This window comes from Marmota marmota, unplaced genomic scaffold (genome assembly GCF_001458135.2).
Source record: "Marmota marmota marmota unplaced genomic scaffold, marMar, whole genome shotgun sequence".
NCBI classification, from domain to species: domain Eukaryota; kingdom Metazoa; phylum Chordata; class Mammalia; order Rodentia; family Sciuridae; genus Marmota; species Marmota marmota.
Window position 1 is genome coordinate 9370764 of NW_026000171.1, and position 15974 is coordinate 9386737.

General features: G+C 41.0%; 1 protein-coding gene across 26 annotated transcripts in view; it reads right to left on the reverse strand.

The window, feature by feature from the left end:
• Mical3 (microtubule associated monooxygenase, calponin and LIM domain containing 3) overlaps window positions 1-15974 on the reverse strand; it is a 264490-nt gene that overhangs the window by 52558 nt on the left and 195958 nt on the right. For all 26 annotated transcript variants that reach the window (XM_048787731.1, XM_048787745.1, XM_048787747.1 and 23 more), the window contains one exon: window positions 1076-1271. In XM_048787731.1, coding sequence (XP_048643688.1) covers window positions 1076-1271 — 196 coding nt within the window. The remainder of the gene's footprint in view (window positions 1-1075; window positions 1272-15974) is intronic.

Genomic DNA, 15974 nt, shown 5'->3' on the forward strand with positions numbered 1-15974 from the left:
CTGCAGCTAGGGCTCTGATCCAGAAGCCCCACAGGATAAGTCTGGCCTATAATTTTGCCCCTTATTTTTTATCTTCGTTATCTTTCAGTACCCATCCTTCTCCAGTGACACCTGAAAGAGGCAACAGATGCAGGGACTTCTCTGGGGGTTGGAGTGTGTGTCGCACCCAAAGGGATCAAACAGAATTAAACACAGGGATGGGCTAAGCATAAGACGCTTGCATGTGGTCTCTGGCATGCAAGGTTTCTGCCCTTCTCTTTACCCACAGAAGACAAAAGAACACTAGAGAAGTGAGGTGGCTTCCTTAAGGCTATGCAGTGAATTCAGGACTAATTCAACCCTAGTGCTACTTCCATGAAACTTCCTACCTTTAAACAACCATTTGAGGACAACAAAATATGACTTATCTCTTGTCTGTTACCTTTTCAATGATTAACAAAGTGCTAAAGACATGGAATATGAAGTAAATCTTACGAATGTGATCCTTATGGGCCCTGCCCTACCTAGTTATAGACACCTATACCGTGCAAAGGCCTATAATGTACTATATTAATAATAATAGTAACTGCTGATGTTGATTTAGAAATAAGAACCTAAATGGAACATAGGGAAGCAGGGAAAACAGGAAGAGTCCTGGGCCTGAACCTAGAAAACCTAATTTGGGATCTCAGCTTTAGTCTTACCTATAAGGTGACAAAACATGCTTTTGTCTATCTCATAGGTCCCATGAGGGTGATCAAATGCACATGATCAGCATCATGCAAAATAACCCACAAGCACTTACATGTGCCAAGTATTGTTTTAAACACTTTATACCAATCTTCTCCTTTAATCCTTCTACCAATTCTGTGAGGAAGGCACTAATATTATCTTCATTTTACAGATGAAGAAACTGAAGCATATAGGGGCTATTGCCTAGGTTTCCACAGCTGGAAAGAAGAAGATTCAAGATTCCAACCCAGAGAGTCTGATTTAGACCTATGCTGCCCTCCCCAGCAAAGTGGAATATTCCTTTGGAGGTTGTGGTGAGACCACTGTTCTGGGGTAGCTGGGCAAGCCACAGGCGCAGGCTGACCTGCTGGCCACGTCCTCTTCGGTGCCCTTGTCTAGTATGCTGCTCAGGTTGTGCTCGGCTTGCGTTTCCTCAGGTACCTCCTCCAGCTCCTCTGCCCGTTTCACAGACCGGTGGTAGTTCTCCAGTTCGATTCTCTCAGGAGTGCCCCTCAGCCTCTTGGCAATGCTAGGTTCCTCCAGGCCATTTACACTGGAACCTGCAAGGCAAGCAAAGAGGCAAAGTCTTGACACAATACGGGTACTGAACTTAACATCTAGGTATCCAAGGCAGCCACCACGCATTTCCATGAAAGGATGGACAGCCCTCATATGACGTCAGAACATAGGGTGGGTTGAAAGCCAAGGCTGGTAAGGATGCTGACATAAAAGTGGAAGAACTGCCCTAAATGGAAGAAGCAGACTGTATATCCACATCTGCTCTGTATCACCTCAAACCTCTGGCCAGGTTGAAAAAAGAGACCAGGTAACTGGTGACAGTGACTGGGTGGGCTAAAGGAGATGTGGGCTAGACCTTTGGGTAGCTGTTCTCACTGCCAGGAGCTACATGGCTCTAAAGCAGCTTTCCTTCTAACAGCCTCAGGCCCCCACAGGGATGATCTGGGATCCAGTCAAGGTTCATGCACTGTTTAGCTGACTTCAAGGTACCTGGGCTAGCTGTTTCACAGACCTTCTCATGCTGTGAATTTGTCTGTCTCCCATGGCCTTTCATGGTAAACAATGTAGAGAGTAAGAATACCACATGGATGATGTTGTGCCCCTCTGCTGTGGTTATTCGGCCTTACCATATGGGTAAAGTGGTATTCATCATCTCTCCAACACAAAGGCACAGTTTCCTCTCTAAATATCACTCATGTATGGGGTGATATTCAGAAACTATAGGAGTACCTGCCCTAGCATTCTTCCATCTAGTGATCTGAAAGTCTGTTGATCTTTTCCTGAGTCAGTGTACTGGGGTCAAAAAAAAGTCATTTTCATAATTCTGTCATTCCTACTGCATTGTCAGTCTTTTTTTTTTTTTAAGATGGACACAATAGCTTTACTTTATTTATGTGGTGCTGAGGATCGAACCCAGTGCCTCACATGTGCGAGACAAGTGCTCTACTGCTGAGCTACAACCCCAGCTCCTCCACTGTCATTCTTTAGTATATGTTTGAGTACCACTATGGACTCATGGATTTTTTTGAACTAAAATATTGAATTGACTTCTATGTCTCTTTGGTCTCCCTTAATCTAGTACATGTTCCCTTACTGCAATCATTATTCCTTTGCGGGGGGGGGGCAGGGATTGAACCCAGGGATGCTTAACTACTGAGCCACCCCAGCCTTTTTTAAAATTTTGAGACAGGGTTTTGCTAAGTTGCTTAGGGCCTTACTCAGTTGATGGGGCTGACTTTGAACTTTCAATCCTCTTGCCTCAGCCTTCTGAGCTGCTGGATTATAGATGTGTACCACTGTACCTGGCCTAAGCCCTTTTTATTTTTTATTTTGAAACAGTGCCTTGCTAAGTTGCTTAGGGCTTTGCTAAATTGCTGAGGCTGGCTTTGAACTTGTGATCTTCCTACCTTAGCCTCCTGAGCTGCTGTGATTACAGACGTGCACCATTATGCCTGGCTTATTACTCCTTTTTCATATTCCTTATTGTCCCAGTTTTGGTCAGAGAAAGCTCACCATTTATTCTGAGGTGTGTTCATTGCAAAGTGATATAGCACACAGGTACATATGTAGGTACAAATTCAGGTTAGACCTCTGTTTCCATCAGCAACTGACAGATCTTGAAAAATTATTTAACTATTCAGAGCTAATGTCCTGTTTTACAAATGAGGGGAATGCCCACCTTCCAGGGTTATTATGAATAGTGAATGAACTTACAACCATATATACATGTTTGGGATGTATATTTGTGATTCTGTGCCACAGGCATATCAGTTACCTTCCTCTACTATTTAAGCCTAGTACACAGGCAATATTCAGCAAATCTGAGGTAAGCAATACATCTGATGTCTGGTAACATTTTTACCACCAATTTGTGTGCATTTTTACACAGATATGTGGAATCCATCTGTTCTGGACTATAGAGAGTCACATGACAAAGTAAAGACGGGAGGAGGTATTACCAGATATGGCATAGTAATATGCACTTGCATTTAGGATTTACTAGACCTTTAAGGAGGGATAGACATGACGTGGAGGAGAAGATGCAGGAATATAGGGGTGAGTGGGTCCTGAATAGCCTTGTGGTCTGGCCATGGCAGGTCCCTAATTTCTGTGACATTCTAAGTACTAAGGGATAATGCTGCAAGGCTGGGGATACAGCTCAGCTGTTAGAATGCTTGCCTCGCAAGCACAAAGCCCTGAGTTCAATCCCCAGCACCACAAAAAAAGAAATAATGCTGAGTTTTGGCATGTAGTGTCCAACCAACTCTGTTTTGAGTGACAGGTGATATGTCATATGAAGTCTGACTAAAGGAAAATAGTGGGAATATTGGTTTAGTAATTTTTGTATTATGACAGGTTGTACAAAAAATGTTCTGGAGGACTGACACTTGTTTTGTGTACAGTGTTTTGGACTCCTTTTGCAAATGCATTAGAAAGCATATTTTCACCAATCTGGAGAGGCACAGGATAAAGTCTTAGCACATCTTTCACCAAACAGCTTCTTTCAAGTTTACTAGAAATCTTCACTGAAAAGCAAAATTTAGGTAACTGTGTCTCAGTGAGGTCTGAACACAATCCCTGGGTTCACCTGTGTCCTGTTCACATGCCTACTTGTCCTAGTTCTCACATCTTTGAGAATATTATTTTAAAATCTCTCATCTGTTTTTCAACACTGAGCTCAGGTCCCCAAAACATAAAACTATAATGCTGAACAAGGGCATCTAGAAGATTAGGAAGTATGTGGGCTGCAGGTAATGGCAAAATAGAGGCAGAAGGCAAGCAAATGGATGTGCCTCAACATACTCTAAACCTGCTTGCCCAGGCCTTGGGAGGGACCAGACTCTAACTGCATAGGTTCATCATTCCCACATCAGTCTTTTTTTTTTTTCATCAAAAGCCACAGTCTCTGCATAATAAAGATAAGAAAGCTGAGAATTCCCTGACTGTACTACCATTTATTCTCTCCTTCCAATCATATTTAAAAAAAATATTTTTTCTAGTTGTTGATGGGCCTTTATTTTTATTTATTTATATGCAATGCTGAGAATTGAACCCAATACCTCACACATGCAAGGCAAGCACTCTCCCACTGAGCTACAACCCTAGCCCCTCAATCATATATTTTTTGCAACTGCTCTTAAATAGAAAAGGAAATAAATGTGAAATAAGCACCCAAGTTTAAGCTTTCCCAGAACTCCACAAATAAGGAATAAAATCAAGTTTTGTATTTTTTTCCAGTGGTGCTGGGGATTGAACCCAGGGTCTTGTGTATGCTGGGCAAGCACTCTACCAACTGAGCTATATCTCCAGTCTTCAGTATTTTTTTTTTTTTAATGGAAAAAGAAAACCAGAATGAGAACCATCACTTCAGGAAAAACAAACAAGTAACACTTATCAAGAAAGATATTCAAGAAGGGAAGTCTATTTTCAGTGGGTAATGCATACTATTTGCCAGAAATTCTACTAGGACCTTGGGAAACACAGCAGATGAAAACACTGTTCCTAACGAGCCATAGGTTATTCCTGGGAGAGTCCTGTAGGCAGCATTTCAGCATAAAGTATCAAGTGTTATGACTGATGCATGTATGTGGTATACTATGGGAGTACACAGAAGGGCAATTTAGCACTTCCTCCCATCCTGGGTTTTGAAGGAAGGTGTTCTAGAGGAATATGTCGTTAGCCAGATTTAAAAAAAATCTGTGAAAAGTAGGCATTATGATTTTGCAAAGTTGGTAAATGAAATTCAGAGACAGGTCACACAGCTCATGAGTAAAGGAACCCAGAGTCAAATCTGAGGAGGAAAGCAATAATTTGGAGACTACCATGGTCTCCCTTCACTATGACACAGAAAGAAAAAGAAGGTACGTTTCCATAAAGAGTCCTAGTCTGTGTCCCCCTTTGGGAGGCTCCACTGTCATCTGCCCCTCCCCATGATTTTTGATAAGATGAAAGCAGAACTTCATGAAGTGTCTTGGCACAGAGAATCTAGCACCTGGAACTACAGACATTCTGCCCTTCTCCTGGTGTTATTTCTTTGGAGTGTCTACAAGCTCTGCAGACAAATGGATCATCAAGCATCAGAACTTGGCAGTCCAAACCCAGAGTCTGAGGCTCAGAAGGGAAATGTTGATCTATTTCTGGGCTTGGCTACAACCAACAAAAAAGAAACCAGAAGCACTCAGAACTATTCAGATTATTCACACATCAGGGCCCTAGTGAAAGGATGTTTTGGGCCATAGAAACTTTAAGAAGTGATTCACTGGAGTTTTTGTAAAAATTAAGATGGGAAGTAGAGCTACTTCTGCTGTGCCTGTCCTACCAGGCACATCCCTGGTCACATCCATGCAGAGCTCAAGCTCACCCCAGGTTTTCAGCAACAAGGGAAAGCTTTGGCAGGGTGTCCCCTGAGGGCTGGGTTGTTTTTTCCAAGGGGAAGGTGGAACTTAGAGGATACTTGGCAAGCACTCAAAACTCACCAACTGCCAAATATGCTAATATTCCCAGCCATAACCTCAAAGCACCATGGGAGATGTAAAAAAAAAAAAAATAAATCAATGAGATCAGCATTCTTGATTCTCTGTCCTGGGCCAGAGGTTGCCACATTAGCCACGTGGTGAGGACAGACTGAGAGAGCAAAAGACATGCTAGTGGGGGATGCCTGAGAGGTGGCTGTAACAGTGTGACAAACACAACACTCCTCACAGGTCCCCCTCTGTCATCAATTAATGGAAGGGCCTAGGAGAAATGACTGCAAGAGAATAGGTTAAAAAAAAAAATCACTGGTATTTGGGGCACAGTAGTACATACCTGTAGACCCAGCTACTCAAGAGGCTGAGGCAGAAGGATAACTTGAGCCCAAGAGTTTAGGAGCAGTCTAAGCAACCCAGAAAGACCCTATCTCTGAAAAAATACATGACAGAAGCTGGTGCAGAAAGTCAAAGCATAACCAGCCAGGTCAGGTGAGGGCTGGCCAAGACCCACGCAGCCGGTCCACTTCACGTGCCTCTCAGTGCAACAGCAACTTCTTAGGGACTTTCCAGCTAAAAGTGGGATGAAAGTTTTGGAACAATTTCCAAGGCTGGTTGTCACTAAGTTAGGGCAGGCAGATCTCAGGTCATGGGGAGGTCAATTACAGCCTCACACATACCAAAAGGAAATAGCTCCTAGGATCTGGGCCTCATCCTAAATAGGAAAAAGGCTCTGGGCCTGACCTGAGGTTCTGTTTTGGAATAGTTACTGCCTTTGTGAGCTCCATACATCATTCTGAAAGAAATATTTTTCCTAACAGGACAACCTCCTCTCAGCTGATGCATAAGAGCTGCCAGGAACCTTTAGTTGTGTCTGATTCCTGGAAAGAATGGAGGGACACTTGAGCACTGGTAGCTGCCCAGGACCTCAGCAGGCAGCTTTTCTCCTCCATCTAGCCTAAATGCTAGGGAGGGATCAGCTGCTAAGCATTCTTTAGGGCTTCAGGCAACTGTGGGAATGACATGTGAGATAGGAAACTTAGGGCTTTATCTTCCTCTACCCTCAATTCATTTCTGGCCTACTCCTTCTTTAAAAATAAATTAAAAATCTTGGGGCTGGGGTTGTGGCTCAAGTAGTAGCGTGCTCGCCTGGCATGCATGAGGCACTGAGTTTGATCCTCAGCATCACATAAAAATAAAATAAAGTTATTGTGTCTACCTAAAACTAAAAAACAGATATTAAAAAATTAAAAATCTTTAATCAAAACATAATAGCTGTACGTATCTATGGGCTACAGTATGATAATTCAATATATGTAAACAATGAAATTATTCATTAGCATTTCCATCTCTTCAAACATTCATCATTTCTGTGTACTGGGAACCTTGGACTCTTCCAATTATTTAGAATATTATATAATACATTGTTGTAGATTACAGTGGCCATAAGGTGCTGTAGAATCCTAAGCTAATTCTTACTGTCTCACTGTACTGTGGTACCTATTACCTGACTTCTCTCTCATTTCCCCTCCCCTTCCTATCTTCTAGTGACTATTTTACTCTCTTTCTCAACAAGATCAATTTTTTAGCTTGGGAAAGCTTGAATGAAATCTGAATCTGATAAGGCCTTAGGAAAGGTCTTAGATTGATTTTCACTGTATCCACTGTCAGTAGGATGGCTGCAGGGATCCACTCATCCTACCATTGATTCAACAAACTGAATTCCTCTTTCCAGACAGGCAGTGTACCCAGGTGTTCAGGCACACCAGTGACAGACAAGACTTTTATATTGCCTGATTCACTCCCCTCAGAAACATTCACAAAATTGCCTGAGCAATTAGGGTTGCTTTCCTCACCCTGAGCACTAAGCAACGCAAGGATACAAAGGTGGGGTCTAGGCCTCAATTTTGCTTTCTCTCTGAATTGGAAATGATACCATTTCTACATTCTCCTGTGTTTCCTCATATACTGAGACTGATGGATGAAACCATTTGAAGTGTGGCCAGGCTAGGACAGGATCACTATGTGGTCCAGAGACATTTTCCTACTAAGGATCAAACCTGGCTCCTGGGCTCTGTTTCCTTTTGGAATGTGGTAAGATTTGAGCTGGGTTGGTCACAATATAGTGAAAAATCAACTTGGAAATCAGTTCACTCCCCTATTGTGCTTTAGGCTAAAGTTCCCATATTTCTACGTTTAGCTGTCTGAAAAGTGTGCAGGGTAAACACTATTCAACTTAGGGGCCATCTTGACATACAAACCTAAAATAATGGAACAGGTCATTATGCCTTAGGAACTTCATCACTTTGAGTCAAGCTGGACAGTATTACCTGGTATCTGTGGGAGGAGGGCTTTAGTATGATTTTTAGCAAGAGGTAATCACTCCCAGCTTAGAACCCAACCCAGCAGGGAAAGATTTGCTGGGAATAGTTAAAAGGCCCTGCAAAGACAGGTGCAGTGGCACATGCCTATTCCTTCTTTTAAAAAAATTTAAAGAAGCCTCCCATTTATTTGGGAGGCTGCACGAGGAGGATTAAAACCTCAAGGTCAGGCTCTGCAATTTAGTGAGACCTTGTCTAAAAATAAAAAATATAAAGGGCTAGGGGTGTACGCAGTGGAAAAGCATCCTGGGGTCAATCCCCAGTACCACCACAAAAAAGAAAGAAAGAAAAGGCCCTGGGAACCTTTTTCTTTTTGCTTCTTATAGGATAGCTGGCATGACCAATTCGGCATTTCTCTTTTGCCCCAGGCTATTTGCCTCAGAAGACTCTGCTAGACTGGGTTCATATATATATATATATTTTTCATTCTAAGAGGGCACCAAACACTTTCCAAGTACTAAAGCTGCATGTGGAACAGAAGTTTTCAAGACACTGCCATGGCAAGGTGGTTTTTGCACATCTTTCCTCCAATAGACTTCTGAGGCTTCATATTGATAGGGAGTCTCTGTTCACAGACTATTTTCAAGATCATGTGACTAAGTTTTTATTGTGAAGGGGGCAAAGAAGTAAGCACCCTTTATTGAGCAACTACCTGTGTCAAGCACCATGATAGGTATGCTACCTATAATGGACACTTAATTGTCACAACTTTCCTATAAATTACTATTATTACTATTACAGGTTGAGTATCCCTTATACAGATTTTTGGGACCAGAGTATTTTGGATTTAGGATTTTTTTTTATTTTGGAAAATTTGCATATATATAATGCCATATCTTGGGGATGAGACAGACACAAGTATAAACATAAAGTTCACTTATGCTTTATATATATCTTCTGTTCATAACTTGAAGGTAATTTAATGCAATATTTTTTATAATTTTATACACAAAGGTGCTCAAAAAGCTTCAGATATCCGATCATTTTAGATATTGGATTTTGGATTAGAGATATTCCAACTACATAATATTGAGGGTTCTGAGTGATGTTAAGTAACAGGTTGAAAGGCTCAAATAGGCAGAGCCAAGAAAACTAAACCCTAAGTTAGTATTCTTTCCACTCAACCATGGGAGGATGGAATTATTACTTTTTAAAAAATTGTTGCTGGTAAAGGAACCCAGGGCCTCAGGCATGCTGGGCAAGTACTCTATCACTGAAATGCACCCCTACCCCAGGATGTTATTTATTTATTTTTTGTAGTTGTAGTTGGACAGAATTTTATTTGTAGTTGTAGATGGACATTATTTTATTTGTTTATTTTTATGTGATGCTAAGGATTGAACCTAGTACCTCACACGTGCTAGGCAAGTGCTCTGCCACTGAGCTATAGCCCCAGCCCCCCAAGATGTTATTTTTAACTGCTCCTGTTAATTGGCAGCCAGCCCAAGGAACCTGTCTGGATCCTGGGTGGCTGGATTTGGCTGACTGCCTGTGTAGAAAATAGGCAGTTGAGGGAAAAAGGAAAAAATGAATTTTATGCAATTGGATCAAACAGAGGAGAAACAGCTAGACTGTTTCTCAGCTGATCCCAGTAGAAATTCTTACAATATAAAGAAACAAAAGTCAGGCGTGTATGTTTAGCTAGGCTATGCATGACCAGAGAACAGGTCAGTGGAACTTGGCTGGGAAAAGGTATAGTTTTCATTCTCAGTATGAAGAAATTCAGGAGCTCTCTGTTTCACCCCTACACATGAAACATTTTTCATTTGGAGTAATTTTTTATGTGGGGATCACTGAGAAAAGTAGGTCTCATTGACTCAAGGGAAGCTAAGTTGCTTTGGAAATATTTAATTACCAGAGAAGTTGTGAAATTCTGAGTTAAATGGAGGAGAAAATCCATTAGGGAGTAAATCAGTACTGTACCAGGAAAAACCACCCAGATGGGAATGGGGACATTGTAGTCTGGAATGCTACTTCTCAAGAATGTTGAAGGCACAGCTCCTCCCCTACTCTGGGCTGCAGATGGAGGGCCAAGCAGTCTGCAGTGCTTGGCTCTCAACCTGCATGATCTCATGAGACTTCTGCTTTTAAGTTCTATTTTTTTTGAATTGGGAATTAAACCAAGGGACACTCAACCACTAAGCCACATCTCCAGCCCTATTTTGTATTTTATTTAGAGACAGGGTCTCAATGAATTGCTTAGCACCTCAATTTTACTGAGGCTGGCTTTGAACTTGCAATTCTCCTGCCTCAGCCTCCTGAGCTGCTGGGATTACAGGTGTACACCACCATGTCCAGTTTAAATTCATTTCTTTTTTATTGTTAGATTATTTTTTTTTTGTTATTATTACAGTATTTCCTTAAGGTGTCCTTTTGGAAAACATTACTGTATCTGGTCAAGGCAAAGAAGAATTTCTTTTAAGGTGTAAGTGTACTTCTAAAGCACTGGTTTTTGGTTTTGTTTTTTCTTTAATCCCATGGAATGCTGCACTATAGTTAAGATTTTACTTTTCCTGCCTGGCTGCCCACTTTCATGGAGCTGAGGTGAGATCTCAAAAAGGGTAACTGTGATGCAATGAGGTTTGAACTGTTTTAACTCATTAGCTCACAGATGTGCCTTGCAAACCAGGAGGTTTTATATAGTTAAACATGAACAATGTACAAAATAAGCAGTTGTAGGGTCAGCCTTTAAAACCCTAAGCAGCAGGAAAAAAGAGATGGCTCAACAGGGCACACTAAAACCAAGAGGTCTGAATGGACCTCAAAACCAGAGGCTCTGTTATAAAAGGGAATTAGTCACTTTGTGCTCCTGGTTCCTAGTAGGATATCAGGATAGGTATTTAATAAAATGTTTTGAAAAAGTGATCAGGATAAGACTTCTAATCCTATGTCTAAGCTAGGGAATTACTTCATTATAATTTTAAAAAACTAGGTGAACATATTCTGGCTTCAGTTTCCTCATCTTAACACAGAACTTTTAAGGCCATCATGTCTCTCAAGTAGATAGCTCAGTGCAGTACATGACAGCAGAAACATATAGGAAATACCAGGCCCATGGAAAGAGCAAGTCTACTAAGATAGTAATAATCTCTTAGTACCAAGGGAAGAGAAATTCTAATGAAGACACCAATGGCTCAGGAGACCCTCAGCATTAAGGTCCTTAAATAAACTGAGATCCTAAAGTAATTATTTCACTTCACCAAAAAGAAAAGTTCAGAGAGCAGTTTGCAAACTGGAAGACTAGACCCAATAATGACAAGAGGAGGAGATAGGTGGGAGGGCAGAAGACCATGAACAAGTTTAAGAGCAAGTTCCCAGCTGATGTGCTTTTTCCAAGATGCTGACTTTATTTCATTTTTTGCAGCACCGGGGAGCTATACCTCCATTTAAACATACCGGGTTTAAATTCCAGGCCCCCCAATCTCCTAGAGCAAAGGGCTTATGGCACTACCAGTTCAGATCATGTCCAAACATGGCTCCACAGTAGCCCACATGTGGCCAGCTAAACAGACCCAGAGAAGGCCTGGTCTTTGATCCATGAAAATGATCTTCAATATCTTGGGATCAATGGGGACAAATCCATATCCCAATAAAAGGCTCTCTGATGCCTTTCTTTTTCCTTTTAAAGATAAACAACAACAACAACAACAACAACTCATACATAACATTCCATTGGTTGGCTAGATACATTTTTGGAAAGGAAAAAAAATCATCTCCAGTAATGCCCACAACTACCATCTGATACCCATGTCTATCAGACTTCTGTTTTTATCTGTTATAAGAGACTGGCCTGGAAGAGAACTTTTAGTCTTTAGAGACAGAGAGGTTCTGAACAAGAAGATAACTAAGAACACAGGCTGATGGACCAAGAGAACTATTTGTTAGTCTTTAGAGACAGAGAGGTTCTGAACAAGAAGACAACTAAGAACACAGGCTGATGGGCTTGAGAGGATCCTTTCCCAAGCACTTGCGTGATTTACCAATGCTTCAAAAGAGCTGACATGTAACATGGATCAACTCCCCTTGGCCAACTCTGCTGTAAACTAGAGAGAGTCCAACCTTCCTTAACTGATCTGTCTCCCCAAATTTTTGTTGGTTAGGAATAAAGCCCCCTGGGCCATACTGCCTAATCGCCACAGAATGCACAGACCTGTGAGGGAGACCATCAGCCAGGCAGTAGAAACAAGCCTAATTCACTCTCTCAACCCAAGTATTTCACCATTTTCCAGAATATTTATCAATAATAATCTATTTGATATTCCTGTCATGCTTCTAAATAAACAATTTGCATAAATTTTAGTTTAACTTGCTCTTTACAACAACCTTACCAAGTAAAGAGGGAGAGTGACAATTCTTCCTCATTTTATAGCTTTATAAGTAGGGAAACTGAGGCTCAAAAGGTTATGATTGAAGATGGCAAGGATAATAGGCAGCAGAAATGAAGCTCAAATTAATATTTTCTGTTCTCAAGATCTATGCTTCTTTCATTTGGATCCAGCTCAATTCTCTGAGGCTGTGGATACTACTGAAGGACTGAGCATATCTTAGAAGTGCAGGAACAATCTACTGGGGTACAGGAAGATAACACTGGGAATTCTATTCCTATTTTTAAACCCTGCCTTCTAAAGTGTTTTGTTTATATGTGTCCTATAGCATGCACAATATTTTTATAGGGGCACCTACCTGTGAGTAGGCATGTGTGCAGTGGAAAGTATATGCTCACAATAAGACTGCAACATCATTTTTTAATCTGCTTTTATTATTCTCTCTCTCTCTTTCCTGATTCCCTACTAATAATTGAAGCGAACTGCATGTCAATGTCACGTCTTTTCTTTTTTTGACTTTTGTTTAGATTGGTGGTTCTCAACTGGGTGATTTTTCCCTCAGAGGTCATTTGGCAACTTCTGGACACATTTTAATTATTACTTAGGGAGGGGGATGTTACTGACCTGATGCCAGGAATACTACCAATATCCCATAATGTTCAGGACAGTCCTCTGTAACAAAGACCTATCCAGCTCAAAATGTCAACAGTGTTGAGCTTGAGAAACTCTGGAGTAGAAAGTGTTATCAAATTATTTCTAATCTTCTAGAAAACAGGCCAACCAACTCATCAAATTCTCTGATTTTAACTTGATTAGACTAGGGTACATTAAGAACAGAGACCAGTGAACTTGTGAATCCTCATCTTTGTTGTCAACATGAGATATCCTGACCAATGGAAGGGCAAGTTATCAAGGACTGCCAGGCTGAGCCAATAGCTTGGCATGTTGTCCAGAGAGGAAACCCAGAGATGTTGAGATGTTGAGGGTTTGACTAGTTCCAGTGCCACTCATTGAGCACATGTATATTAGTAGATGTGTGACATATTTGGACTTCTCACCACCTATGACACAACCCAGTTACAAAAGGTGACTCTTCAAACCTTGCAATGTCACACAAGGCAACCTACACATGCCTCTACCACTCTGTCCAGGTTTTTTTGTGTGTCAGAGGCCCAAGTAGGAATTAATGAAGACCAAACAATGAATCTAATCAATTGTTTTCCTTCCTTCCTTCCTTGAATGTGACCAATTCTTCTTCTTCTCTCCCCTCTTTTTTTTTTTTTGACTTCTAGGAATTAATCCCAGTGCCTTGCTTATGCTAAGCAAGTGCTCTAACACTGAGCTCCATCCTAGCACTTTATTTTATTTTGAAACAGGGTCTCACTAGGCTGCCCAGGCTGGCTTTAAACTTGTTTGTCTTGCCTCAGCCTCCCAAGTAGTTGAGATTCCAGGTGTGTGCCATTAAGTTAGGCAAGTGTTCTACTTTCATTTTTTTTTTCTACTGACTGAAAGACTATTGCTAGAAGCTTAGTAACAGATAGGGACAGCTCCACAACATTATAGCAGGTACTCTTACTACACCCAGGAAGAAAACTGCACTTGTGAACATGCATGGGAAAAACACACCTTCCTTTTAGTATTCTCAACTCTCCCATTTTCAAAAAATGAACTATGAACTCTGAGGGCTACCCAGTGATGCTGTGATGGCATGCTTGTCTTTCTTTTCTTTTCTTTTTTTTTTTGTACTAGGGATTGAACCCAGGGGTGTTTATTGCTGAGCTATAATCCTAGTCCTTTTTATTTTTAGACAAGGGCTTGTAAGTTGTTGAGGCTGGTCTTGAACTTGTCAACTTCCTGATTTGGCCTCCTGAGTCACTGGGATTACAGTCATGTATCAACAAGCCCAGCTGAACGGCATGCCTTTCCAAGGTGAAGGCAAGACTTCTGCACATGCTCTGAAGACTTCCTCAAAGTATTCTGTGCCCGACCAAATTTCACCCGAAAAGGTAAAACCAAAGCTTTTCATCTGGAATGATAATATACATCTAGCCCCAAGACTTAAAAATCAATCATTTTAAGTGTGAACAAAGACTAAAATGACTAAAACTGAATGAAGAAGAATTTCTAGGGGCTGAGGATATAGTTCAGTATTAGAGTGTGTGCTTAGCATGCATAGGCCTAGGTTCAAACCCCCACCCCCATACATATCAGAATTGCCATATTTTTCTTCTGCCATAGGTGATTGGATTCCAACTGTCAGTACAAAAGAAATATAAAGTCGCCTTTCTCTTTCCCTATGCCCAAACTCCACACAGAGTTGGTGCAGACATAATTTCTTATGAGGACGGAGAGTGGAAGTGGTAAAGGTAAGAGAATGGATGTGTCAGCTCAACCACCAGTGGAGCCTTTTAATAAAAGTGGGCTGGGGGTAGAGCACTTGACTAGCATGCACCAGGCCCTGGGTTTGATCCCTAGTACCACACACACACACTCTCACAAAAGTGTAGTAAAATGAGATGATGGAGAATAAAGGAGTTAAAGCCAACAGATTTATAACTTAGAAGCAGTTATATTGGGGCCCAGAAAATAATCAATATACCTCCATCTTTCAGATTGTTGGTAGGGTAGATTTTTAGGCTTGATTTTATTTGATTTGACCAAGGAGGGTTAATGTAGAAAAAAAGAGAGTCAATTTCTTATTATTTATAAGTAATTCACATGGTTATTATTCTTTTCAATTTCATGATTTCTCTTCTACATATCCATGATGAAAGCCTTTGCTCTTTCTTTAATAATTTTAGTTGTAGATGGACATATACATTCATTTTTTTTTATTTAGTTTTTTTGATGCAGTGCTGGGAATTGAACCCAGTGCCTCCTGCATGTTCTACCACTGAGCCACAACCCCAGCAGCCTTTGCTCTTTCATATCCTGTGTTTCCAGGTTATGTTACCAATCCTGGGGACCAGTGCCTAAGAAATTGGGAGATACAGTTTTTCCCAGGAATAATTAAATGAATACTTATTGATTTATACAGGGCATCCAGGCATATTTAAGAAAACTTTAATGTGGAGCCAAACACAGAGTGCTTTTCCTCTCACTAAATCCCATCACATTGAAGTGACAGAGAATGCATGGAAGCTGTATGGCATAGTGAGTACAGCAATGTCTTCCGCACAGACTCATTCTGACTCTATTCATGAGTTACATAGCCTTGATCATGAACTTTTGTGTGCCTGTTTCCCTATCTCCAAAGGAGTATCTCCCTTACAGGCTGTTGTGTTAAATGACAAGTATACATAAAGCATCCAGACAGTGCCTGGCACACAGAAAGTGCTACATGTTAGTTATGCTACTGCTGTGGCTGTTGCTGTCATTATTGTTATATGTCTTCCTACATGTTTTCTGTGAGTTAGCATGTTAAGAAGTACTATGGTCTACTAACCAGCATTAACCACATGGAGTGGGGAACAATAGAGGTCAGTATACTCCAAGTTTTATTGTTATTTGAAATTTTTAAGTACTGGGGATTGAAACCAGGGGTACTCTACCACTGAATTATACTTTTAGTC